Below are 27,804 nucleotides of genomic sequence, written 5' to 3' on the forward strand. Positions count from 1 at the left end.
CGAGATTTTTCTAGAATAGCCATTCCTCTAATTAAGTTAACCTGTAAATCTGTTAAGTTTGAATGGGGACCAAAACAAGAAGAAGCCTTTAGAATTCTTAAGCAAAGACTAACCCATACACCCATATTAGCGCTACCAGAAGGAACTGAAGACTTTGTAGTCTTTTGTGACGCTTCAAAGTTAGGTTATGGATGTGTATTAATGCAACGTCAAAAAGTTATAGCTTATGCATCTAGACAGCTTAAGAGTCATGAAGAAAATTATTCTACCCATGATCTGGAATTAGGAGCTATAATTTTTGCCCTTAAGATTTGGAGACATTATCTTTATGGTAGTAAGTTTACCATATTCACCGATCATAAGAGTTTAAGGTATGTTTTTGGGCAAAAAGAGTTGAATATGAGACAAAGACGCTGGATGGAGTTACTTGGCGATTATGATTGTGATATCCAGTATCATGCAGGAAAAGCCAATGTGGTGGCTGATGCTTTAAGTCGAAAGTATCACGAAAAGCCAAAAAGGGTACGTTCTCTTAAATTAAATCTACAAGTAGATTTAAATGATCAGATTAGAAAAGCACAAGAATCAGTAATCAAGGAGGATACTGAAAAATTAAAAGGAATGATTAAGGAGTTAGAACAAGGAACAGATGGAATTTGGAGATTCCATAAAAAGAGAATGTGGATACCTAAATTAGGAAATTTACGTAACCGTATATTAGAAGAAGCTCATAAGTCTAAATATACAATGCATCCAGGAAGTAATAAAATGTACCAGGATTTAAGGAAAAAATTTTGGTGGATACGAATGAAAAAGGATGTAGCAACTTATGTTTCTAAATGTTTAACTTGCTCACAAGTTAAAGCTGAACATCAGAAACCCTCAGGTTTGTTACAATAATTAGAAATGCCAGTTTGGAAATGGGAATTGATAACAATGGATTTTGTTACCAAATTACCCAAAACAAGAAAAGGTAATGATACAATCTAGGTGATTGTAGATCGGCTAACCAAGTCAGCTCACTTCCTACCAATGAAAGAAACCTTTAGTATGGAACAATTAGCCAAATTATATGTAAATGAAATCGTTTCTTTACATGGCATTCCTTAATCAATTGTTTCTGATAGAGATAGCCGATTTACCTCTCATTTTTGGTCAAGTTTCCAAAAAGCAATGGGAACCAAGCTGAACTTAAGCACAGCTTATCATCCTCAAACAGACAGGCAAAGCGAAAGGACAATCCAGACGATGGAAGACATGCTTAGAGCTTGTGTAATTGATTTCGGCGGTAATTGGGACGAACACTTACCTTTAATAGAATTTTCTTATAACAACAATTATCACACAAGTATCAATGCTGCACCATTCGAAGCACTTTATGGACGAAAGTGCAGAACCCCATTCTGTTGGGCAGAAATTGGGGAAAAACAACTATCTGGACCCGAGATAGTACAAGAAACAACTGATAAAATCATTCAAGTCAAAGAACGACTGAAAACAGCACGTGATCGACAAAAGAGCTACAACAGACGTAAACCATTAGAATTCCAAGTAGGCGATAAAGTGTTATTAAAAGTCTCTCCTTGGAAAGGAGTGGTAAGATTCATCAAAAGAGGAAAGCTAGTCCCAGGTATATTGGACCTTTCAAGATTATTAAAAAAGTAGGACCTGTAGCCTATCAGCTACAACTGCCAGAGGAAATGGCAGGAATACATGATGTATTTCATGTATCTAATCTCAAAAAGTGCTTAGCTAATGAATCACTCGTATTACCTCTCAAGGATATAGAGGTAAATCAACAACTCAAATTTGTAGAAAAACCTCTACAAATTGAAGATAGGAAAATTAAGAATCTCAAACATAAGAGATTAGTTATGGTCAAAGTGAAGTGGGACTCTAAAAGAGGACCTGAGTTCACATGGGAACTTGAATCAGAAATGCAAAAGAAATATCCACACTTGTTCCAATAGATCTCGAGGACGAGCTCTAAAACAAGGTGGGGAGGATATAACAACCCTCGGTAAAACCAACACCCTCATAATAATTTTGACACCCTAATATATCTTAAAATGTCTCAACATGTCTCTATATGCACCCCATATGTGAAAACCGAGCCCAAAGTAGAACATAATACATAAAATAAATTAAAAACCCTAAATCTTAAGTTGAGGCGGGCCGCGTATGACCTCACCTCAACCTAAGGCGGGCCGCATTAAAACGTAAATGGACTCCGCTGAAACCTTTAGTTCATGCGGGCCGCGTATGAGTTAGTCTAAGTTCATGCGGGCCGCGAGTGTCCTGAATTGTGGCATGACCCTGAGTTGACACGTGTCAATATCGTGTCGAACCTAGTAGATGACCGGGCCAAGCTATACGTTGACCGGAGGTTGACGCGGGCCGCGTAAGGGTTAGCCTTACTTAACGCGGGCCGCGTGGAGACGCGATTACAGCCCTATATAAAGAGGGCAACGGGCCTTCAGTCTGCTCGTTCATTCCTTTCTTTCTTTCTTAATTTTCTGTAGTGGCGTTATTATACCCGGGCATTATACCCCCTAATTAGCGAGGTTCTGCTACGATGTAAGTATTATAACCCCTGGAGACGTATTAGATACGCTGCCCGATTGATCTAGGGTTCCGTAACGGCTGTCGTGGTTCTGCCCGACGTAGTCGTTGGAATGCCGTCTCGGGGAGGGTATTACTAATGTTAAAATGGGTTATTATACTAATACACGTGCATTTGTGTAAATTATAGATATTCACCAGGAAACCCTAAAGGATAACCTTAAACAGCAATGTGAGTAATCCTCTTTTTGTTAACTGTTTTTACAAAACCTCACTTAATTAAATATATACAAAGCAGTTATTGAGTATTTGTAAAAGATACAATTATAGTGGGTATGTTGGAGTTTTGTATACAAAATTGGTTACTGGTGTGGTAACATCCCATAAGTTGAGTATGACCATACCACTAATGTTAATTGTGATGTCTTGGAAACAAATGTAATTGCGGATGTGCCCTCAATACTGCAAATTGGTTTTTACTTAAACTTGATTAAACTGGGATTCACTCACCAGTATTTCCCACTGACAAAATGTTTTTTTTAAAACGCGTTTCAGGTAACAAAATGTGAAAGCCAAATAGAAGCCAGCTGGACAGCACTGAAGGCTTGGAAAAGTGGCAATAAAGTTACCTAAGAATAAAATGGATGTTTTTATTAAATAAATAGGATTTATTCCTATAAAAATTGTGTACTGAAAACTTGGGTTTTACCCATATGTTTAATATTATTAAACGAGGTGGTTTACTCTGATTTAACATTTCCTAACTACGATCCTGATGAAAATTTCCGCTGCCAAATTGAATAAATAAACGTGATACCACCGAAACTGGCTCACGACCGCCCGTTCCCGGGAACTAGGGATCGGGGGTTGTGACAATTCGAATTTGTTTCAGATTGCTAAGGAAGAGGAAAAGGGTGTTTACTTGAATTGTGTTGATTTCCTGATAAACGACAGTATCTTTCTTCTTGATGAAAGTCTGAATAAAATTCTTGAGCTCAAGGAGCTGGAAGCTGAGATGTCTAACAAAACCGAATAGGAACAAAGACCCGCACAAGACAGGCAGGAGAGAACTAGACTTTTCCACTAAGCATGTTTGTTTACACTTTATAGTTTTCTGTTTGTTTCTTCCAATGTATGCGTTTGTAAAGAATATGTAAGAACCGCTTTTTCGTTTTTATAAATTAACTTACAAGGGTAATTAAAAGACTTCAAAATAGCAACATTAATACATACTTTTTACAAAAATTGGGCATGATCCGTCCGTAAAACGGATATACCCCTGTTTTAAACATAAGTAAGACAAATACCATTCTACAATTCGTTCGACAAGACACTACTAAAACCTAGACATCAAGTGTTAAAATGTATGTCTACTAACAAGTTGTACAAAATAGAAACTTTGACCCAAGACATTAGTGCAACTAGCGGAAGCGCTTGGTATAACATATCATGAACATGTGCTCGCTCCAATTCTCCAAGTCGCCTAAATTGAGGATTTACCTACATTCAACAACAAAGCTTTAAAAAGTTAGTCATTATACTTATTACGCTTACAGTACCATCATTTTAGTTCCGTTCGTTTATGTACTTTCATTTCCTCTTATGCATTCGATTACCCAATTAAATGGGTATGGCATATACTCTCATAATGAGATTCAAGCATACACTTACGACCCGATAACATCGGGTTAATTACTTTGAACATAAATCTTTCATTCTGTCCATATAACGGATTGAACTTCATACATTCGTTATTGCATTCATAACCATCCGTTCTAAACGGAGGGCACCTTATTCTTACTCGACTTATTCAACTCGAACCAGTCGACTTGCATAGCTTATCATAACCTTCGTTAGCATAACCAAATCCGCAAGGGATTTGCTATCTACTTACTAATCACCATATTCATTATAACAAGGGTTGTTCTTCATAATTATTAACAAAATTTAAGTAAGGTTTTGTATGCAACGGAACATACCTCGGTCTTGCGTGCCTTCCGCCTTCTTAGTGCTCGTACCTTCTTCCTTCACGCCTACATTACAACATTCATTCATTTGTTTAGTCTATCTACTTCATTCTACCCTTTTCCAAGTTACACATACATTTATCTCTTAAGCATTTCATCAAACACTTGGTAGGCGTCATAATTAAGGTATAAGGTACAAGTCTTTAAAGCATATCTTTACTAGTTCATCATCACCCAACATTCACATCTATTCTAATTTGAATAATTATTTCCTCCTACATCAATTTATCTTGCATTCAAGTGCTACAAACGAGATTATATATCAAGATAACATACATTCATAATCATTATGATATTCCTAATCATAACACAATTTCACCAAGTGGGTTTTCACTACAACCCTTCATATAACCTAAATCAAACATGATTCTTGTTCTAGAAAGCAATTTCTAACTCAGATTTTCCACAATTGATACAAGAAATCGTGATTGGGTTTAACCCCTCATTCTACAAATCATATTTTCAGAAAATTAAGCTTACCACCTAAGAAATTGGGGTTAGTTATTCGAATTTATTGACTCATGCACTGTATTAGCTTGAGAATTTGGATTCAGTTGCTTGGTTTGCTTGAGCTAGGGTTTCCCCCTCCACTGCCTTGTTCGATCGATCCCCCAGACACACTTACAGTGTGTTTGGGTTTATAATTGTTTCATCTATTTAACTTATCATCTTTACACTTTCACCCCCTTTACTTAGTTGTTAATTACAATTCTAATCTTAAAACCACATTTAACTACCATCTTGCCATAAACCCTTAATTATGTTAAGTTTATTATTTATCCTCACTTATTTTATTGTGTTATCATTTTTGGGGTGTTACAGAATATTACATTTCAAAGTAAATAATATGGTTTTTGTTGAAGACCGCGTATTACGCGGCATTAACCTAGTTAAACCATAAGAGCATTCACAATAATAAATATTTAGTTGATGTTTTTCAGATGCCACATGGCATCTGCCCAACACTTTCTCTCTCTTGCTCTCTCACAAACAAAAAATCTATCAAAAACTTATCTTCTCTCTCCTCTCTCCTACACTACACTAAGGGTATGTTAGGCAAAACTAGCTGGTAACTGGAAGCTGTAAGCTGGTGGCTGGTAGCTGTAAGCTGGTGGCTGGTAGCTGGTAGCTGTAGCTTTTTTGATATTAAGGTGTTTGGCAGAGTAGCTGAAGCTTTTAATAAAATGTATACAGACCAAAATGGGTATAAATAAAAAAACATAATACTAAATGTAACAACTGTCACTAAAACCAATAATTAGAATGATAATTAGACACTAAGAAAACTCTAATTGAGACACCCAATTAATTCTGCACTAGCCCTAAAATTTTCAGGACAATCGGAATCAGGATCAGGACCCCTAAAACTCAAGGGGGGTACACCCTAGTTGGACGTTAATCTAAATTAAACGTTGTGTAGATCTGATTGGTCAATTTCATTGACTCAGCTAGGCTAGTCCCACGCGTGGCAACCTATAGTCGGTTTATACCCTTTACGGACCGTAAAGGGTTAGGCTTACGATCCGTAAGCGATTCCAAATTCGTGTATAAATAGCAGACATTGGCACTTGATTTCTGTGCTTGAAACAACGGAAATTCTCTGAACGTACGTCGAGTTATACACAAATCAGTTCACAACACACCCAATCACAAGGTGCTGCCGCAATCAGGGTAATAACTCGATCGCTATTACGATTCAACGTCCAATCGATTATAACTATCCAACGATTGTCTGAGTGCTGCTCAAATTGAGCTTCTACTTTGATTATTCGTCGTGATTTCGACTTGAATATCTGAGTGATGTTCGAATTCGGACTATGCTCTGTTATTCGTTGTGAATCCGATTGAATTATTAAGTATTGCACTTGTTAATCATTGTGAGGGTTTGATCTCGTGAATTGACGTAACTGCTGAATTAGTTACTAACCTGTTGTGTCTGCATTATTATTAAATTAGGTTTAATCAAGGCTAATCAGTAGGCTTATACCTTGCTCGTTAAATCTGCAATGTGAGTCATTCTCTTTTTCTCAAACTATTTTACAATACCTCAAAGTATTTTCCAAACGTTATAATTACAGGGATTAAGTCGTGGTTATCTTGACCGCTGGTTAGTGGGGTATTGTGCACATTACTAATTTCTCACAGTTAGGCAATAAGCCCTAACAGGGTTAGGCTACAAGACCTAACAGTGACAAAACATCACTAATTGGGTGACTGGACCCAATAGTGGTATGACCATCGTCACACGGGTGGCAAGACCAGATATTAATTAAGATACTGCCATAGTAATCGCTCTTATGCTGTAATTTATAACTATGTGTCATTTTATCAAAATGAATGATTCACTCAGTATTTCCCCGCTGACAAAACCTTTTTACAACATGTTTCAGGTGACCTACTGTGATTTCAGTACACGTGCTACGGAGCACCATCAAGCTTGAAATAGTGGCTCAATTAAATAAATAAACATGTTTGTAAAATAATGAAAATTATGATATTTACGGGATTTATCCCGAGACATAAATAAATAATACTCGGGCAAAATTTTCAAGTTTAAAAACGATCTTGTTAAGACTTCCGCTGTAAAAAAAATAAATACCACGGGATTTTCTGTCCCACGGCTCCTGAAACGGGTCAACCCGGGTAGGGGGCCGTGACAGAAAAAGGTGGTATCAGAGCCACTGATCAAGCCACTGATTTAAGCCTATTAAGTATTTATTTAAATTTTCTAAACTGTCATTCTATGAATATATGTTTTATTATCTGATTAATTGAGTATAGGATGGGCAGATCTTTATAGGCTAGCCAATGTAACAAATAATGCAATTCCTGACCTAAGCTTTAGCACCTTTATCTTATTCTGTAAAATAAATTTATAAATAAAACCTAGGGTGTTTTAAATCCCAGTTGTTGTGGTAATTAAACAGTATGAAATAGTATTTCAAAGTTTTCTACTAAATTGGTTATAAATTCTGACTTAGTTATTGTGTGTATGTTGCTAAACAGCATGAGTGACTTGTCTAATGCCCTTCAGAATTTAAATCTCTATCCAGTAAGAATAGAAGTTTCCAGAGATTTCAATAGATATATACCAGACATAGAGGAACCTATAGAATTCAACGTTGTACCTCTCGAAAAACCCACCCCTAAGAAAATAGAAATCGGGGAAAGCTCTAGGCAAATTGAGGGGTTACCATCCCAGGAAGAATTAGATTTTTCATTGACAGATTATAATTCTATCAAGTCTGTTAATGAAAAACAACTGGTAGAACCAGCTATTCCAAAACCTTCGATCCACTCGCAACCTTTAGGAATAGACGAATGGTTGACTAATGAAATACAGATTCAAAATTATCCCTATAAGCTTTTTCCTCCGTACGATCCAGAACCAAATCCACCAATAAGTAACCGAGAATATAGCTAGACTCCGCCACTTTGACTAAAGAATTAATGAATGTTGGGAATAGGATCCAAGAGATTGAAAAACATATCTCATGGAAATACAATCAGAGGAAACACCATTACTAGAATATTATTTGGCAAAAAGATAGGAGATTTATAAAAATGATTGTATAATAGTAATAGTAAAATTAGTATGTGTAAAATAAGTAATGGGACGGTTGTATATAAAAGTATAATACCATGAAAATTTTAGAAAATTTACAACTTTTGGCTGTTTACGTAATTATGTGCAATTAAGGGTGACATTGAAATTACTTCTGGTATACTAATTATTTATCTATAAATTAGTTATCCGATGGAAAACACTAATAATGAACCTGTCAACGAGGTCAATCAATCCGAACAACAATCAGGGGATCAATATATGACTAGGCAGGAATTAGAAAATATTGTTGCTCAAGGGATAGCTAACACTATTCCAACAATGATAGCTCAAGGGATAGCCAACGCTATTCCAGCAATCGTTGCTGCTGTTAAAAATCCAATAGAACCACAGCAAATCATTCCTAGCAAACGTATTTCTGAAGATAACTTCAGTAATAGCGTAAACAGAGGCAATAATCATGTTAATCATGATGAGGAACTACGACAAGCTCCGCTCTCTAAGAAAAAGAAAGCTGCAACGCCTGGTTGCACTTACAAGGAGTTCCTTGCCTGTAAACCTGTAGAGTTCGCAGGCAATGAAGGGGCAACTGCGGCACTGCGTTGGTTAGAGAAAACCGAGGCAGTGATCAGAATAAGTAAATGTGTTGAGGAAGATAAGGTTATGTACGCTTCGCACCTTTTCAAGGAAGAAGCGTTAGAATGGTGGAATACAGTGTTACAAGCTAAAGGAAGTGAAGTGGCCTATGCCATGAGTTGGGAAGAATTTAAGCAAATAATAGAAAGAAAATTCTGTCCCGAATATGAAAAAGAGCAGATGGCAAATAAGTTTTTAAGTCACCGAATGATAGATGTAGATTGTCGAGGGTATACTTCAAAATTCTTTGAGTATGCCAGAATTGTACCTACTCTGGCTTCGCCAGAACCGGTACTTATCTCTCGCTATATCTGGGGTTTGATTAGTGAGATTCCTGACATTGTCAAAGCTGCGAGACCCCGCACGATTGACGATGCGGTAGAATTAGCTAACACTCTAACTGACGGATTAGTACGCACCCGGGAAGAAAATAGGAGAAAGGATTTGGCCCAGAAAATTTCCCAAGAATTTCATATAGGTACTAGTAACAATTTCAAGAAAAGAGAAAATGGGCGATTTTCCACTATTCCATTTTGCAATACCTGCAAGGGAAAAAATTTTGGAAAATGCAGAGGATGCTGCAATTACTGCACAATTCCAGGACATCAAGAAGAGGATTGCAGGAAAAAGAAGGCAATAACTTGCTACAATTGTGGAGAACCCGGACACTTCAGAACAAGCTGCCCGAAATTAGGCAATCCAGCAAACGAAAAGACTGCAGAAGGGAATACCAAGAAAAACGCAAGAGCTTTTCAATTAACTACTCAGGAAGCTGAACTAATTCCTGACGTCATAGTCGGTACATTTTAGTTCACTAACATTTATGCAAGTATTATTTAACTCTGATGCAAACCAAAGTTTTATAAATACTTCATTCTGACAAGCCCTTAAATTACCCTTAACAACCTTAGGCAGACTTTTAAAATTGAAACAGCAGATGGGAATTCCGTTAGAATAAATAAGATTTTGCGAGAAGCAAAGATAGAATTAGGATATAAATTTTCTGCAAAACTTGTTATTAATTAATTTAGCCGGATTCGATGTTGTATTAGGAATAGATTGGTTAATAGCCAACTATGCTTGAGTTCTCTATGATCTAAGTTCCGTAGAAATCCATACACCTGCAAGAAAATTAGTAATAATAACCAGAGATAAACCACAAAAGTTACTGAAATTAACATCAGTAATACAGCTGGCCAGTTCTTTATAGAAACCAGGAATAGTATATATGGTATCAATAGTTGCTGATACCAAAAGATAAGAAAATAAAAGACATTCCGATTATATCGGAATATCCTAACATTTTCCCCAAAACCTACCAGGATTACCACCTAATAGCAGAGTAGAACTTAGAATTTATCTAAATCCAGGAACTATACCAATAGCTAAGGCACCCTATCAGTTAGCACTCACTAAAATGTTAAGAATTAAAGAAACAATTAGATCAATTACTAAGTAAAGGATTTATACGACCAAGTTCCTCCATGTGGGAATACTTCAGTATCGTTTATGAAGAAAAAGGAAATCCTAAGTGACTACGACTGTCATATTTAGTATCACGAAGGAAAGGTTGAAGACAGTTAGAAAAGTGATACAAATAAAAGTCGTTGGAGTTCGAGTTAGAGACAAAATACTATTGAAAGTATCTCCTTGGAAAAGAGTTATTAGATTTGGTAAGAAAGGAAAGCTAAGTCTAAGGTACGTAAGACCATTCAAGTAATCCAACAAATAGAACCAGTCGCCTATCATTTATAACTACCAGAAGAATTAGCAGAGGTACATGATGTGTTTCATGTATCCAACCTTAAGAAATGTCTATCAGATAAATCCCTGGTAGTACCTCTTCAAGGTAAAGAGGTAAATGGCAAATTTTAAATGATAGGGAATCTATTACAAATAAGATAAGCAGATCAAGTTTTTCAAAGCACAAAACAACTAGTGCTGTTCACAGCCAAAAGAGGACCAGAATACACGTAAAAGCTAGAATCAGAAATAAGGTGAAAATACCCTCATTTATTCCAGTAAATCTCGAGGACGAGATTTTTCTTAAGGTGGGGAGGATGTAACAACTGTCACTAAAACCAATAATTAGAATGATAATTAGACACTAAGAAAACTCTAATTGAGACACCCAATTAATTCTGCACTAGCCCTAAAATTTTCAGGACAATCGGAATCAGGATCAGGACCCCTAAAACTCAAGGGAGGTACACCCTAGTTGGACGTTTATCTAAATTAAACGTTGTGTAGATCTGATTGGTCAATTTCATTAACTCAGCTAGGCTAGTCCCACGCGTGGCAACCTATAGTCGGTTTATACCCTTTACGGACCGTAAAGGGTTAGGCTTACGGTCCGTAAGCGATTCCAAATTCGTGTATAAATAGCAGACATTGGCACTTGATTTCTATGCTTGAAACGACGGAAATTCTCTGAACGTCTCGAGTTATACACAAATCAGTTCACAACACACCCAATCACAAGGTGCTGCCGCAATCAGGGTAATAACTCGATCGCTATTACGATTCAACGTCCGATCGATTATAACTATCCAACGATTGTCTGAGTGCTGCTCAAATTGAGCTTCTACTTTGATTATTCGTCGTGATTTCGACTTGAATATCTGAGTGCTGTTCGAATTCGGACTATGCTCTGTTATTCGTTGTGAATCCGATTGAATTATTAAGTATTGCACTTGTTAATCATTGTGAGGGTTTGATCTCGTGAATTGACGTAACTGCTGAATTAGTTACTAACCTGTTGTGTGTGCATTATTATTAAATTAGGTTTAATCAAGGCTAATCAGTAGGCTTATACCTTGCTCGTTAAATCTGCAATGTGAGTCATTCTCTTTTTCTCAAACTATTTTACAATACCTCAAAGTATTTTCCAAACGTTATAATTACAGGGATTAAGTCGTGGTTATCTTGACCGCTGGTTAGTGGGGTATTGTGCACATTACTAATTTCTCACAGTTAGGCAATAAGCCCTGACAGGGTTAGGCTACAAGACCTAACAGTGACAAAACGTCACTAATTGGGTGATTGGACCCAATAGTGGTATGACCATCGTCACACGGGTGGCAAGACCAGATATTAATTAAGATACTGCCATAGTAATCGCTCTTATGCTGTAATTTATAACTATGTGTCATTTTATCAAAATGAATGATTCACTCAGTATTTCCCCGCTGACAAAACCTTTTTACAACATGTTTCAGGTGACCTACTGTGATTTCAGTACACGTGCTACGGAGCACCATCAAGCTTGAAATAGTGGCTCAATTAAATAAATAAACATGTTTGTAAAATAATGAAAATTATGATATTTACGGGATTTATCCCGAGACATAAATAAATAATACTCGGGCAAAATTTTCAAGTTTAAAAACGATCCTGTTAAGACTTCCGCTGTAAAAAAATAAATACCACGGGATTTTCTGTCCCGCGGCTCCTGAAACGGGTCAACCCGGGTAGGGGGCCGTGACACTAAACGTAATCACACACACACACACACACATATATATATATATATAAGTTATTTCTCAAATGAATAAAACATGGTCATTTTCAAATAAATAAAACATAGTTATTGACAAATAGTCATAACATAATATAATACTATTACATCATTAATGTCGTGCATTCCATATCAAAGTAGCAATTTCGTTGCGAACATGTTTATCTCATTCGATGTTCCTTCAAATAGACCGCTAGTGCTTGTGTCATGGTTACGAACATCATGCAGTTCATCTCGTGGTATGTAGTTTGGATGTTGCTCCATTGTAGTAAATATGAAATCTTCTTGAGAATTACGTATATAGTTGTGCAATGCAAATGTAGCCATGATAACATCACTTTGTGTTTGCACGCTATACTTGGGCATTTTACCAAGTATCTTAAATCGTTTCTTCAAAATTCCAAATGACCTCTCAATATGACTTCGTAAAGATGAATGTGAACGGTTGAAAGCTTCTTGCATATTATTTGGGGGCTCTCTTTGAAATTGAGATTGATGGTATCTTGTCTTGGAATATGGAACAAGGTATCATTTTCTATCTAGATATCCTTTATCAACCAAATAATATCTACCTGATAAAGGAGTTGAAAAACAAAAGGCGTTAAAATTTATTAAAAATAACATGAAACAATTCCAAATATATGTGTAAGTAATTTGAGATATTACCTTCAGGTGGTTGTGGGAAGTTGAATTTACTATTTTGGGTCGCGTTAATGAAAACGCGCGTGTCATGTGTTGATCCCTCCCATCCGATCGATACGAATGTGAAACACAAATCGAAATCACATGTTGCCATTACGTTGAAAGTTGGTACCCCTTTTCTACCAATATAAGGTAGTTGCTGACTCTCTGGGATGCAGGCCCTATGTGTGTACCGTCAATACATCCAATACAATCCTATATATAATTTGAACATTAGCCAAGTAACAAAGTACACAAGTAGGAATGACATTAATCAGTTTAATACCTTGAAATACGGCACGTATCTTTTGTCATTCAAGATTTGAGGTGGTACGAATTGAAAAGTTGGATATTTTGGTTTTATAACGTCACGTGCTACACCTTGAAAACCTTTACCTCTACCAACTATTGCCTCTAGAACTTCATGAAAGGCTCTACTAATAGTCTCCCCAGAACGTTGAAAACGCTCCCCAACATCCCTGTTAGATAAACCCAATGCCAATGTAAATAAAAATATCCCCACCTTCTCACAAGTTGACATTCTATCACTCGACTGCAATCCATAGTTTGATTCAAGCTCTCTACATAATTTCATAAACACGTTTGGATGCATTCTGAATGCATTTACACATCGTATAGGATTGCCATTTAAAACTTCCATCATCCAAGCCTGTCCCGTTTGAGGTGATGCCATGCATGGTTCCTTGTACATATGCTTATAATAGTATGCAGCAACTAGATCACATGTATAGGTTGAATCCAACAAAAAATTATAGCAATGCAGTTTGTGCTTCTTCTTGCTTGTTTCATTATTCATTGTAACCCTGATAATAAATTCAATATCAGCTTAACATATAAACACTTTAATAGCTAAAATATAAATGGATAAGTAACTTAACATATAGTCATGTCACTAAAACATCAAGGTAAAAAACAATAAATCAATCCAAAAGCAATAAAGTTCAAACAAATAGAAACAATAATGTCTTCGTAACATGTCCTCAAAGAAAACTTTGGTCGGTGAGCCTTTGCTTTCGTTGCAGCCACGCTAATCTACCATTATCATGTGGCACATTTATAAACATTTCTCTTTTCACGGGATCTTCAAATAAATCCATTGCAAATAACCACAACTCCTCTTCTTCTCTCAGTAATCCTGCATCTACCACCCGGCTAAGCAAACCCATAACAGCTTCAATACTAAACTTAGTACTTTGACTGAGTTTGGAAGAATCTGATTCTAATATTTCTAGAGCACGTTGTTGATTCATACTACTTTGAGTTAAATGTTCTTTAAGTATTGAAGCTCCCAATGATTCTCTCCCTTTACGTTTCATCTTAACTGGTTTAGCCTTAGTGTTTACTTTAGTAGACTTTTCAAAACTTTTTGCAACCTCACTTGGGCTTAATGTTGATGTATCATGTGTTGACTTACTTCATTCAAAAAGTCACCAAAGAAATTGTTACCTCCCTCAACATTGTCATCCTCAAGGTTCTCAACATTTTCATCCTCAAGGTTCTCAACATGCACCTCATTGAATGTAGTTGGATCCATAGAGGGTGCCACACAATTTTCCCCACTGGCAACTACATCTCCAAATAACTGATCCCACTCTTCTTGTAGTTGTATAGATGGTTGGTTATTTTGAATTGCTAGAACTTTCGGGTTTTCCTACACAATATAATGGTGAATCTTTAGTTATCATTATGACTAGAATATTATATGGTATTTAAATTTTGAATGAGTTATATTATGTCACCTGAATTTTTCTTTTCCACCATTCTTCAGAACAATTAAGTTGCTTGGTACTTTCATTCCAACCTAGACCAGTCTCTCCATTCTTAAGTGACTTCCAAAGGTTGTACTCTTTTCTCATACTGTCATACTTGTTCTTCATAGCTTTGTCACTGGCGAATTTATGATTTATAACTTTTTCAAACTCTGGCTGAAGAGTGACCCATTTGAATGGGGAAGTTCGACCATGCTTCGTGATATATTTGTTTAGGAACCGACATAATTCTAAAACCATTTCTTTTGGCCAAATTTCTCTTCTCCCTTTCTCTTTTTTAGAATCCATCTAGCAACCATACATACATACATATGATAATAATGATGAAGAAGAAAATTGAACTTTTGTAATCATCACAGCAAAACCCCCTTTTTGGTCAATGCGGTTTCATCATGGTATGAACGATTAGGCTAGTAATCATTTTACACACAAAATATATATATTTAAAACTGAACTTCAACATATCTATCTAGGTTTTCATACATGTCACTGAAGGTATTGTGGTTATTAAAGGTCTAAACCTAATGCCAAAGAGGTTAATAACTAATCTAAACCATAAAAATAGTTTTGTAAGGGGGCATATGTTGGTGTTTGTATGTGTGTACCCTACTAAAAAATATTTTACATATACATATCGGGTTTTTTCATAAAAACGTGCCCCTTGAAATATCGGCCCCTGGCCGATGGTCCTCCCCGCCCACCCCCAGGGCCGGCCATAAAAACACATCTTAACATATTATAATTAAATAAATAATTATTGTGTAAAGCAATAGATTTAACCGTAAACAGATGCACAAAAGCAAATCCAAACTTCCACATATACATATAGGTTTTCATACATGCCATTGATCTTAGATTTATGTCAGCCAATTAGATCACATTCCAGTGAGTCTAACAAAGGTCAATCTATCTAGCAAATACTTAAACAATTTTCTGTTAGCTAACTAGATCACTTCAGAATCAACTATTTCAGCATACACAGTCAAATTGCATCTTAACATTTCAAAAACTAACTTAACATCATATTGCAAGATCACAAACAAAATATATATTTAAAACTTATATTGTAGTGAATGTCAATAACTAGAAAGAGTAAGAATATACACCTAGGGGTGCAAACGAGCCGTGCCGAGCACGAGCTCGACCAGGCTCGAGCTCGAGCTCGATTAACTTATGAGAGTTCGGGCTTGAGCTTGGCTCGATTCGAGCTTTGTTTTCTCAAGCTCGAGCTCGGCTCGTTTACACTAAGGCTTGATAAACAAACGAGCTTTATTTTAGGCTCAAGCTCGGCTCAGGCTCGATAAGGCTCGACTCGTTTCGAGCTTTTTCTCGAGCCGATTGCGAGTAGCTCGCAAGCCGCTCGGCTCGTTTGCACCCCTATCTGTGTTGTTGGTTAGTTCTAATGTCTTGCTAGTTGATTTAATGAAAGTTATTACTGAAAAACAAATTTATTTTAAATTTTTATATAGTAGCACAACTATCCCCACTCATAAAATACAAATTTCTTCCTTTTGGTCTCTCATTCTCGTTCTTTTGCCACTGAGTAAGAAAAGGAAGAAGCGATGTAAAAAAATAAGTTTTTACTTGTCAAGTAATAGACCACTTGATACTCGATGTTGGTTTTTTTTTTTTTTACGAATTTGTTGACCAGCCATCTCTATATTGCTATTTCGTGAATAACTAGATATACTACCCGCCGCAATGCGGCGGGATGCGGTGTTAATTAGGTTTGTATTTATAGAAAGCCGAACCTCTATTAAACGAAGTCACATCGACAATTTCTTTGGATCCAAAAAAATGTCATAGTTAGGGTGTAAGGGGTGCTCACCTCTTAGGTGAGTCCCCCCTCTTACACATAACCAACCATAAAATGCCACGTCAACTCCCCTCTAACACTCCCCTAATACCCCTTTTTGATGGCGGCACTCCCCTCTTAGGTGAATTGTTTTTTTTTTAAAAAAAAAAAAAAAAAAAAAAGAAGAAAAGCATTGATTGGTCAAGATCTCCCTCTCTCCTCCCTCTCTCCTCCCCTCTCTCGGCAACTCCCCACCTATTTCACCCTCTCTCTCTACTCTCTCTCTAACTCACCTAAGTGTTGGCAATGCTCACCTAATAGGTGAATGGAGTCACCTAAAGGGGTCACCTAAGGTGCCCCGGACACCCTTACATTCACGTCTAAAACTCGAAATCCTCCCTCAATGAACTATTATATATTGACAAAACTGAGAGGTGACAGAAACACCATTAACACACTTAAGCAACAACAATAGGAACTTTAGCTGCATCGGCCTTGACATACATATCAGCAGGCGGCAGTGTCATTTATTTAAGGTGAAGAGGGCTGTGGTGCTTAAGTTTTATGAGCATCTGCCTCATTCTCAATACGTCGGATGGTTTTCCACGCTTGGGACCTTTTAAAAGCACCATAAGATCTAGCAGCTACATATGTGTGATGGACCTGAAAAAAGAAACAAAATGTTAATATCTCATTCAAACCTATATAGATGCTAAGTCGAGAGTCTTGTCATTGAAGATATTGTTAATGATAGAGTAGCGATTATGATAACCAATATCCAGCAACTCCTCGTATTCAAAAACTTGCTAGACCGAACTATATCAAGAAATGAGAGTCCGATAGAATGACATCATCACACTACTAATTATTCCAAATAATCCAGATAACAACTACAACTGCATCCACAAGACTTTATATTCATTATTATACAATACCTTACAAGTAAAACCCACTTGGACAAATGCCCACATGGATAATACAGTGATATATACATGATCATCTTTGATAAAATTACTAAAAACTTGCAAAAAAAATCAATAAATAGACAATAAAGAAAGAATCAAGTGCTCTATCTTTGATAAACTTACAAATTAACTGTCAAGAACTTATTCCAAAATATATACATTTTTTAATCATTAAAAAACTCATTTGAGTATTTGACATCAAAATAGAAGTGAATGGACACAAATCATACATGAAACCTCAAGGAAAATGCACCTACCAAAACTGCCACGTAAATATGTTATTGCACAATTAATTATTTTTACTTTTAAAATTTAATTTCATAAAACTATATGTTTTGGAAATGTAAGCTATGGGCCTATGGAATACCGAATCACATAGCCACTGACGACATATACAAGGATTACATGGCCATCTCAAATTCGAGAGATATAAGCACATGAGCTTTCATTAACACAACCTCTAGCTTCGTGTGAGTATCATCCCATGTACCCCCGCTGACTTCCGGATGACATGGCCATTTCAAAAGGTATCTAGTCACCATTAATTCATGAATGTAATAACACCTCATAAATCAGTTACATTAAGTATCTTTGATGTCACATTATGTAATATTTATTGAACACACACAACATGGTTGAATGGTTGATTACATGAACTTATTAGCCGTGGCGCCTTTGTTGTCACGTTATGTAATTCAATCATTTCAAAAGAAAATAAAAAACGTGGAAACAACAACATACGGGGTGGTACTTGATGGAATTCTTTGAAAGCATTAACATGTTTGCTAAGGAAACGAAGAACTAAAGCCGTCACAAAAAAAAAAAAATCTTTATATATGATTGTGTTAAAAGATAAAACAAAACATAATATACTGAATATATAAAAGAAAATGCAAAATAGATATAAAACATTACCAAAGAACCGGTAGCCTAATGGTATTAATGAGTGTAGTAAGGTGTGGGTTCTAGTCCCGTAGTGAACATTGGTGTAATATTTTATGAGTATGTGAGTTTGTCATTCTAAAAAAGATATATTTGATGGCTCGTCTCTTAATTAATACGTGCTGGCCTTAAATGAGTTTATGATTTAATTAAGTGTTTATTTTAATTGAGTTACCTAAAACATGAAAACAAATCTCTAACATTGCCAAACAAAACTAATTTTTAACAGTTAATCATATACAATTATTGATTGATATACCAAATCCAAATATAATAGGAACAAAAAAAAAGGAAAATCATTATGTTGTGTACCTGATCACATTCGAACAAAAAGAACATTTTGCTGTAAGAAAAAGGAAACTATCAAGTTGGAGTTCGAAACATCAGGTTGTAGTGTTGTACCTGATTTTTGCTTCTAGTTTGGTCTGATGCTTGTGATTAAATCGCATGAAGTTTCGCTGCTCATGGTCATCTATTTTATCTGGTTTTTCTGGTTCGATTGACGCCTCCTACTACCTCCATCCTATGGTTCGCTGCTGAAAATTGATTTACAATTTGTCAATAAAAGAGAAAATTTGATGGACTGTTCTTTCATATCCATTTTCATATGTACTCACTGCAAGAATCTTTTATCCTAAGGTTGATGAAGTACCTTGTGAGTTTTTTCTCTTTTCTTTTACCCTTTCAAAATAGGGAAATTGGACCATCAAGCCAGATGAAATCTAAAATCCCTTTACTATGTGAATTAGATCTGCAAAAATCCAATTAAAAACAATCAATCTATCCGGTAGTCAACATTTCTTTGACTATAACACATATTTCCATTTCAAATCTAATATGTCTCCAATGGAGCATTATTACAGATTTCATCCAATTAACATCCACTTTTTTTCTATTTGTATCAGAGCCTTCCCCGAAAACTCTTGAAAATATTTAGGTCTCGGGTGACGAAAAGAATTGGGCCCAAAATTATGGTTAAGGGTAAATGAATTACAAAAATAAAAACTTAGTGATGGAGCAAAGATTCGAACTTGAGACCTTTGCATTATTTTAAGATCGTTTTTGCCACTACACCACCAATATTTTTTTGCATATTAAACGGATGAATATACTAAATATACAATTTAATAAATATATACAAGCTTATAAATATATTTTTCAGGCCCTTTGAAATTTTGGGCCTCGGGCGTCGGCACGGGTTTGCCGGGCCCAAAACCGGCCCTGATTTGTATAGATCATTCCGTACAGTATAATGTGGTTTGCAATCTTACTTCAAAAACCTAACATCTACAACATAAATCTTAAACCTAGAGCTGATTAATTTGACTGAAAAGTTAAAAACACTCCACCTTTTCTAACATGCATTCAACTCACACAAAATAGATCAAAAACAACATCAAGTTGAGGATAAATTACAAAAACATTCCATGAAAACCATTCCATCAACCTCAAAAACATATAGAAACCCAACAATAAAATCAAAATCAGATAAGTAAACATTAAAATCGAAGAACAAACCTGACCAAAAATTGAAGAACCAGGACAAGAGCACGCAGAAGAGCCGACAACCTCCGATCATCTCCTTTGTCGGGTTTCCAGCGGAACCCTAGCCGCCAGAGAGCCGGCTATTCACTCAGCGTCATCGTTGGTTGGTAGGACTGTGAAGCGGTGGAGTTCACTCATCGCCGTCGTCGGGTGGTGTAGTGGTGGGCGATGGGGTTTTGCTCCATATCTCTCTATATATATCTCATCGTATGTGTAGAAAAAGAAAAGGATCCAAGAAAGCCAGTCAAATGGGAATATGAATAGAATGGTGAGAGACAGAGTCAGCAGATATACGGTGGGGGAGTGAACACTTTTTTTTTTTTTTTTTGAAAAAGACCCCAGGCCTATAGTACAATCAACATAAGCACAAAGTGGTTGCTTATTTATATGTTAATAATAATTCGTGAATAATCAAAATGCTTTTGTTGACCATTAATGTATAAATTAAATAAGAGAAACTAAAATCCAAATCTGACGATTACGTAACATGCTTTTGTTGTTTGAAATTGCAACACATAAGAAGACAAAAGATGATATTCAATTCAATTAAACAAGAACATGCATACCTGGCTTTTGTTTTGATCGATCCTTTTTTTCAATATGGGATGATGAGGATTGTTTTGATCGATCCTTTTTTTCAATCTGGGATGTTGAGGATTGTAGGTTATTTAAGTAATTTAAACCCTAAAAGCTTGTAGGTTTTTTTAAACGCTGCCAGCGTTTTAAAAAGAGCTTTTCAACTAATCTAAAAGCCTGAAGCCTGTTTCAACCAAACAAGGCTTTTATTGGGCCTGGAGCTTTTTCTTTAAAGCTTGAAGCTCCTAAAAGCCCCTAAAAGCTTGTTGCCAAACATACCCTAACATTACTTTCTTCCATCCATTTTTTCTCATTTTTTCTCACATACATTACCACACTCTCTCTCCTCCACATCACTTTCTCTCTCCTTAAAAACACCTAAAAATACCTCTATTGTGGATGCTCTAAGGCTATGTGTTAATGCTTCATTATTGTTTTCACTACCATGTCATAAAGTTCTTGCCACTTCAAGAACACCTCACCACACGACTTTCACTATTTTTTTTCACTACCCCTTATTGTGGTTTTACTTGTTTTCACCCTAAAATAAAGAACACACCAATACATGAAATTGTGGGTTGTAAACCACTTAGAAATCGGAAATTGAAATCCAACTAAGACCTATAAACTGCTTAGAAATGGAAATCAAATCAAAACTTGAAATCGTTCGATGATCCACTGTCAGAATCAAAATCGTAGGCTGGTTGAATGATTATGCGAGAATATATATATATAGGAACGGGATCAGGAGAAAATGCCCAAAACTGTGAGAACGGTGAGAACGTATACTGGCCCAACACGTGTCACGCGACATAGAGAAGGGCGGAAGGGCTTTTTTGTCCTTTCATATTTCTTTTTTTAAACGCGTGTCACATCACCTTTCCATTTTTTGACGTTTAATAAATATGCGGCGTTTTTATTGTGTTTAGATCAAGATCATAGTAAATATTTTGGTGTTTTAAGTAAGAGTTAAATGTTTGGTTGGTCCCTGTGGTTTGCAAAAATTTCATACTTGGTCCTAGTGGTTTACAAATTACACGCGTGGCCCCAAAAGTTGTCAAAAATGAACTCGGTTGGTCCTCTGACCTAACCTCTGTTAAATTTCTCAGTTAACTATGTGTGAAATGACTATATTACCCTTGAACAATTAAAAACCAAAAACTAAGAATTAAAAAATTTAAAAACCCACCACAACCTGCATCATCTTCATCACCTGCATCATCTTCATCACCAACCCGACTTCAACTGATCTGAAGATTTTGAATATGAAGAAGCTGGTAAAATGGGAAAGAATATGAAAGTAAAGTGACACTTTCAACCATTGTTAATTGTTAATCTCAGTAACAAAAAGCATCAGATTTAAGCTAACCTAAACGATGATGAACATCCAATTAACTTCAAATTCAGCTCAATACATTCCTATTATACGTAATTCATCATAGAACAACAATTAAAATAACACTACACACAAATTCAGAATTTTAGCTAACTTAAACCCTAATAAACATCCAATTACCAACCAATCAACTTCAGATTCAACTCAAAACATTCCAATTGTCATAATACATCATAAACACTGCGATTGAATGATATACCTGCCTTCTAGCCCGCGGCGGACGGAGTTCGGTGCCAGATCTGACCGTTTCCAGCTGCGGCGGTTGTAGAGTTCTAGTGTTCATAATTTCAAGTGAATCAATCAATTGACGATTCCACGAATCCGTGAATCGGTCGCATCTGAGATCGATTGATTCGTTTAAAGAAGTTGAAGTCGGAACAAGGACGATTCCATGAATCCGTTGGTTGGCTTCATATATGTCTGTTGATGGTTAGGGTGAGACTGGGGGTGGGTTGGTGATGAAGATCTGTTGATGGTTAGGGTGAGACTGGGGGTGGCTTGGTGATGAAGATGATGCAGGTGATGAAGATGATTGAGGTTGTGGTGGGTTATTTTTTAATTCTTAGTTTTAGGTTTTTAATTGTTCAAGGGTAATATAGTCATTTCATACATAGTTAACTGAGAAATTTAACTGATGTTAGGGGCTAGGGACCAACCGAGTTCATTTTTGACAAGTTTTGGGACCACACGTGTAATTAATAAACCACTAGGACCAAGTCTGTAATTTTTGAAAACCACAGGGACCATCCAAGCATTTAACTCTTTAAGTAAGTTTTGCGTTTTTATTGTTTTTAGATCAGGATGCAGGCCTATAATGTAAAAAACATCAGTAATTTTCTTGATGTTTATTTTTTTCTATCAAGTGTTGAGCCATGTAGGATACATGCCTATAATGTGACAGACAATTATGGCGTTTTGAAAAGATAAATAAATTCAATTTTCCATGTAGTGGCTTTTAATATAATAAATGTTTGGCAATAATGTTACCGTCTCTTCATTTTACTGTTTTGCAATTACTGTTTCGTTCAATTTCATCTGTCAATTAGTGTTGCTTTTTCCAGTAATACTTTGTTTGGCGTTTTTTGGCATTTTATATAGCAACATCGTGCTTTGGTAGCATTCGTTCTCACAGTTTTCACACTATCAGTCGTTTTGGTGTTTGTAGTTTTTGGCGTTTTATACTCAATTTTTTTATTAATAGAGAATTAGATAATAAACAATAGAGAATTAGATAACAAATAATAGAAAATGAAAAAAAAAATTAAAAATTATAATCTAATTTCTCATCCAAATGTTCACTGTCATCAGCCTCTGCTACTTTAACCTTTTTGGCATTTTGAACCTGTTTTTGAATACCTTATGTAGATCCTTATTTTCCTACATAACGCCCGTCTTTAGAAGATGCTTACTTTTTGTGGCATCCTTTATTGTGGTTTGATATATACTTGTTTGGTGACATGTTGAAGATCAACGACTGCTCGAATGTATTGATCCCTTCATGCTATCAATATATCCATCAAGAACAAAGTGACATGATGACATATCAGTGTCATCGGTCTCTTTTTCATGAATATTTGTCCATCTCATTCAGCAAAAGCTTATAGAGATACCCACCTCAGAGAAGAATCCATTCAGTGAAACTTCATTCAGAACAATATTCAATATAGAAGAAACGAGGTTCCGCATCTGTGGCTTTTTTAACTATTTTTTGGCGTTTTAAAGTGAATGGTTTATAGGAAACATGGCATTGTTTTTGGTTTGTGATTAGTTGATTGTGCAGAGACGTCTCTCTTATAGGATGTTTTTGGCGCGTAGTTTAGGAGGGATTTTATTTATAATAAATGATATTAATAAAGTAGCCATCTTTTCAGTTACTGTGTGTATTTTTACTGTTTTTGTTCAGCTTTTTATGAGTTTTTAGGGTCATAGACGTTCCATCTTCCAAGGTTGGCGTTTTTTAATGGCTTTAAGTAGTTTTTGGCGGTTTTTTTTTTTTCCATTTTTAGCTTTTTATAATACTTCTCCAAATTACTTTTATTATAGTTTGGGAGTTTTTGATGTTTTACTGCATTATGGCGTTTCACAATAATTATGACTTTTTGGCGTTTTATTAATACAGTGTATTTTTTTATTCTAAGTTGAAAAATACATAACAAACAACATAAAAAGAAAATTAAAAAATAAAAATAGAAACAATTCATCTTCCAAATATTCGTTGTCATCAGACTCTTTCTTCTTTGAAACATGTTCACTAGCGGTTTGGCTTTGTCATGCTTGTGTTTTTGTGGCCGTTTAGAAAGACAAAATGACATGGGTTTTTTGTTTGAATATGTATCTTCAAACCACTCATCACTGTCATTCGTCTATTCATGCCATTATAATATTCATCAATAACAAAACACCAAAAATGACATAAATCTGACACCAACATCTTTTTGTTTATGATTTGTCCATCTCATGCAGCAAAATGTTATTTGAGTCACAGCACCTCAGGGAAGAATGCATTCTCCGAAACTTCGCGTAGAACAATATTGAATATAAAAGAAACGATATTGGCCATTTTTGGCGTTTTACTGAGGAAATATTGTATCTGAAAGAAAACGTTGATTTTTTGGAATCTTTGATGTTTGAGTGTTTTGGCGTTTTCTAAGATGATTGGTATATAGTAAAATATGGCGTTTTTTTAGTAGGTGTGTTTCATGTTTTGGAGATTTTGGCGTTTGTAAGATGAATGGTATATAGTAGAAAATATGGCGTTTCAGGTTCGGGGGGGGGGGGGTGTTTTTATGTCTGAGATGTTTTGTTTATATAGGGATGTGTTTTGGCCAGTAATGGCGTTTTATTCATTAGTTTGGCGTTTTGGTATAGAAGTGTAACGACCCTTTTACCCTTAATGAAGCGCGTTCACTTAATAGAATTCGTGTTATTTATGAAAACGCCATCGCGCCAATCTTGTCCATAGATTGTTTTGATCGGACGATCCATAAGCGTTCTCACCGTTTTCTCTAAATCCTGGCCCTATATATATATAGGGGAAAGTTCAAATGAAACCACTTTTAACGCGAAAACTCGAAAACTAACTAAAAAAAAGCCTAAAAACACACAATTTTTTTTTCAATTTTTTAATTAAAAATCGCTAGTTTTTTTATATAAAAAAAACTTTTTTTCAAAAAAAAAATGTAGTGCACATGTGTAGTGGGGGGGGATAGTGCACGGTCCTCCCAACCGTCGGAGTGATCCCACTCCGAGAGCCGCTACCCGACCAAGCTAGCTCCGCGGTGAATTCCCCATACCGAGTTCTTACCCTGGGCGACATATGCCACTCCCAAGACTCGAACCCAGGACCTCTGGGAAGAGGTGGGTGTCGGTGGCCAACTGGGCTACCCCAGTTGGTTAATTCACATGTGTAGTACCTATTACACATGTGCACTACAAAAAAAAAATTGAAAAAAAGTTTTTTTTATATACCTAAAATAGCGAAAATGGGTATGCAAAAAAATGGTATGTTTTTTAGGCTTTTTTTAGTTAGTTTTCGAGTTTTCGCGATAACTTGTGATTTTCATTTCACAAAATAACATACTTAGGTACTAATAGAATAAAATCACCTTCTAGAGTATTAACTTTTTATTTTGTAACATTTGGAGGTATTAACTTCTAGGGTATTAACATAGTTAGTCCCTGTGGTTTGCACAAAATAACATATTTAGGTACTAATAGAATGTGATTTTAAGCCTACAAATAACGTTAATACATTCAAACGTTACAAAATGAAAAGTTAATACCCTAGAATGTGATTCTAAACTATTAGTACCTAAGTGTGTTACTTTATGCAAACCACAGGGACTAACTATGTAATTAACTCTCTCTACTATATATATATATATATAAACACAAAGAGATGGTATAAACATCACATGGGAGAAACAAATCAGATTTAAAAATCAAACATTCACACACATATATATATGACAAAAACATACATTTACATGCAAAGAAACTAGGAATTAATCAAACATTTTACACGTACATTTGGCATAAACATTCACATGACAAAAAAACATACATTTACATAATGCATGCAAAGAAACTAGGAATTGCATACATAATACATACTAATAAAAATAAAGCTATGAGTTACAAAACTTGAGCATATGTACACAGATTGCTAATAATTTGATTATGTAAGTAAATTACTTTGGTTATATATATTTTACAAACACTCATACATATTTGTCAATTAAACATTCATAATAATTTAATTATGTAAGTAAATTACTTCGAATCTGTAAGTACATTATATCAATTACATATATGACAAACTTCAATTACTATATAATACAATTAGCAACACACGTCGGTTGAAAACAAATACACATGCAAATACCAACCGTCGCGTCGGTTAATGTCGGTAAAAAAAATCGATGTTTCGGTTCACGTCCTCAATCGTCTTCTCCAGAAAATTAACCACCACAATTTATCAACTCACGCCGGTTAACTAACCAGAGAAATGCTAAACAACGCGACACTTAATTAACGTCGGGACCTTACATTTCACAACCAAATCGACACGAAACCGACGCAACGTTCCAGTAAAAAGAAAAAACAAACAGTCGCGTCTCCACCGACCACCGTTTCCCCTTCACGTCTCCTCCGACCACCGTTTCCCCTTCGTTTGACACCGTTTCACAACCTATATAACCCCCACCTCCAAAAGAAATCTCCGGCAATGTTATCACCCGTCTGAATTCCTTCAAAATGGCGCCAACTCGCCAAGGATGATCTATGATGGATTACCGGAATATTATGTGCCGGAAGATTGTTTCTTACCCTTTTTTTAGAGTGCGATTATGTGCTATTACCGTAATATTATGTGCCGGAAGATGGAAAGAAACGTTGAAAGTATTTTGCCGGTTGCAATTTGCGAGAAAGAACAAAAATCTTAAAAGTATAAATGCCCAAACTTAATTTAATAATTTTCACTTTTACAGGTTTGGACTTTGGAAGACATTTCTTTTATTTAGTTGTTAATTGGAATTTGGAGTATATTTCTTTAATTTCTTTAGTTGTTAATTTGTTATTCTTTTGTTTATTTATTAATTTGAAACAATTATAACGTTTTTAAATTATGTGGTTGTTAATTTGTTATTCTTTTGTTTATTTATTAGTTTAAATAATTGTTTTTATAGTTGTAACTTTGATATTTGTTTTGCTATTCTTTAAATATTTTTAGATAAATAAAATGTTTACTGATTATTAAAAATAGTTGTAACTTTGGTATTTGTTTTGCTATTCTTTAAATATTTTTTGATAAATAAAATGTTAACTGATTATTAAAAGAGTACAATCAACCTAATTGGACCAGTAAATCCTCCGATACAGTTGGTTTTACATTGTATATATTGTTACATAAAGTTCTTGGGGGCAACATTGTTTTTTTTTTTTTCAAAGTTCGAAGTTTTAACAATTATAACGCGCATAACATGAGAAAGCGAACCTCCGATCTCTAAGTGACATTACACTGTTGTCATAATAATTTATCTTAAAATGTTTCTTTATTTCTCTAATAATATTTTTTGCTTTTCTTAATAAGTTTATTTTTTATATTAAATTTAATATTTGTGTATTGGTGGACTTACGTAAAAGTTTTATTTTTTTATTTCATGCTCAATGTGCAAAGGTTTTGTTTTTACTTTTTTACAAAGTTTTGAATATTATATTTGTTTTTTTTCTTCCTCAATACGTGGGTAATATAACTATATCCATTCAAAAATGAATAATCCCCCTCCCCCTATACATAAACTAACAAT

At 35.4% G+C, this 27,804-nt stretch overlaps 1 protein-coding gene and 1 long non-coding RNA gene across 2 annotated transcripts; both read right to left on the reverse strand.

Annotated features, from left to right (window-relative positions):
- Nucleotides 1–13,921: 13,921 nt before the first annotated feature.
- LOC110874856 (uncharacterized protein At2g29880) lies at nucleotides 13,922–15,891 on the reverse strand. Its single transcript, XM_022123238.2, has 2 exons — nucleotides 14,749–15,891; nucleotides 13,922–14,660 (listed from the first exon to the last, which is right to left on the reverse strand). Exons 1-2 carry the CDS (start codon nucleotides 15,064–15,066, stop codon nucleotides 14,394–14,396), a joined length of 585 nt encoding a protein of 194 aa, XP_021978930.1. The 5' UTR covers nucleotides 15,067–15,891; the 3' UTR covers nucleotides 13,922–14,393.
- Nucleotides 15,892–16,973: 1,082 nt separating this feature from the next.
- Nucleotides 16,974–21,644, reverse strand: LOC110879267. Its single transcript, XR_002558575.2, has 4 exons — nucleotides 19,999–21,644; nucleotides 19,133–19,231; nucleotides 18,883–19,016; nucleotides 16,974–17,236 (listed from the first exon to the last, which is right to left on the reverse strand). It is a non-coding gene; the product is annotated as an uncharacterized LOC110879267 (long non-coding RNA).
- Between the last annotated feature and the right edge of the window lie 6,160 nt (nucleotides 21,645–27,804).

The sequence above is a fragment of the Helianthus annuus genome, chromosome 9 (genome assembly GCF_002127325.2).
Source record: "Helianthus annuus cultivar XRQ/B chromosome 9, HanXRQr2.0-SUNRISE, whole genome shotgun sequence".
Classification (NCBI taxonomy): Eukaryota; Viridiplantae; Streptophyta; class Magnoliopsida; order Asterales; family Asteraceae; genus Helianthus; species Helianthus annuus.

Excerpts from the sequence above, each read along its gene's own strand:
- LOC110874856 (XM_022123238.2), bottom strand. The coding sequence starts at position 15,066 with ATGGATTCTAAAAAAGAGAAAGGGAGAAGAGAAATTTGGCCAAAAGAA. Across the intron at positions 14,661-14,748 it reads GGTGGAAAAGAAAAATTCAG|GAAAACCCGAAAGTTCTAGC; the intron begins GTGACATAATAT and ends TATATTGTGTAG.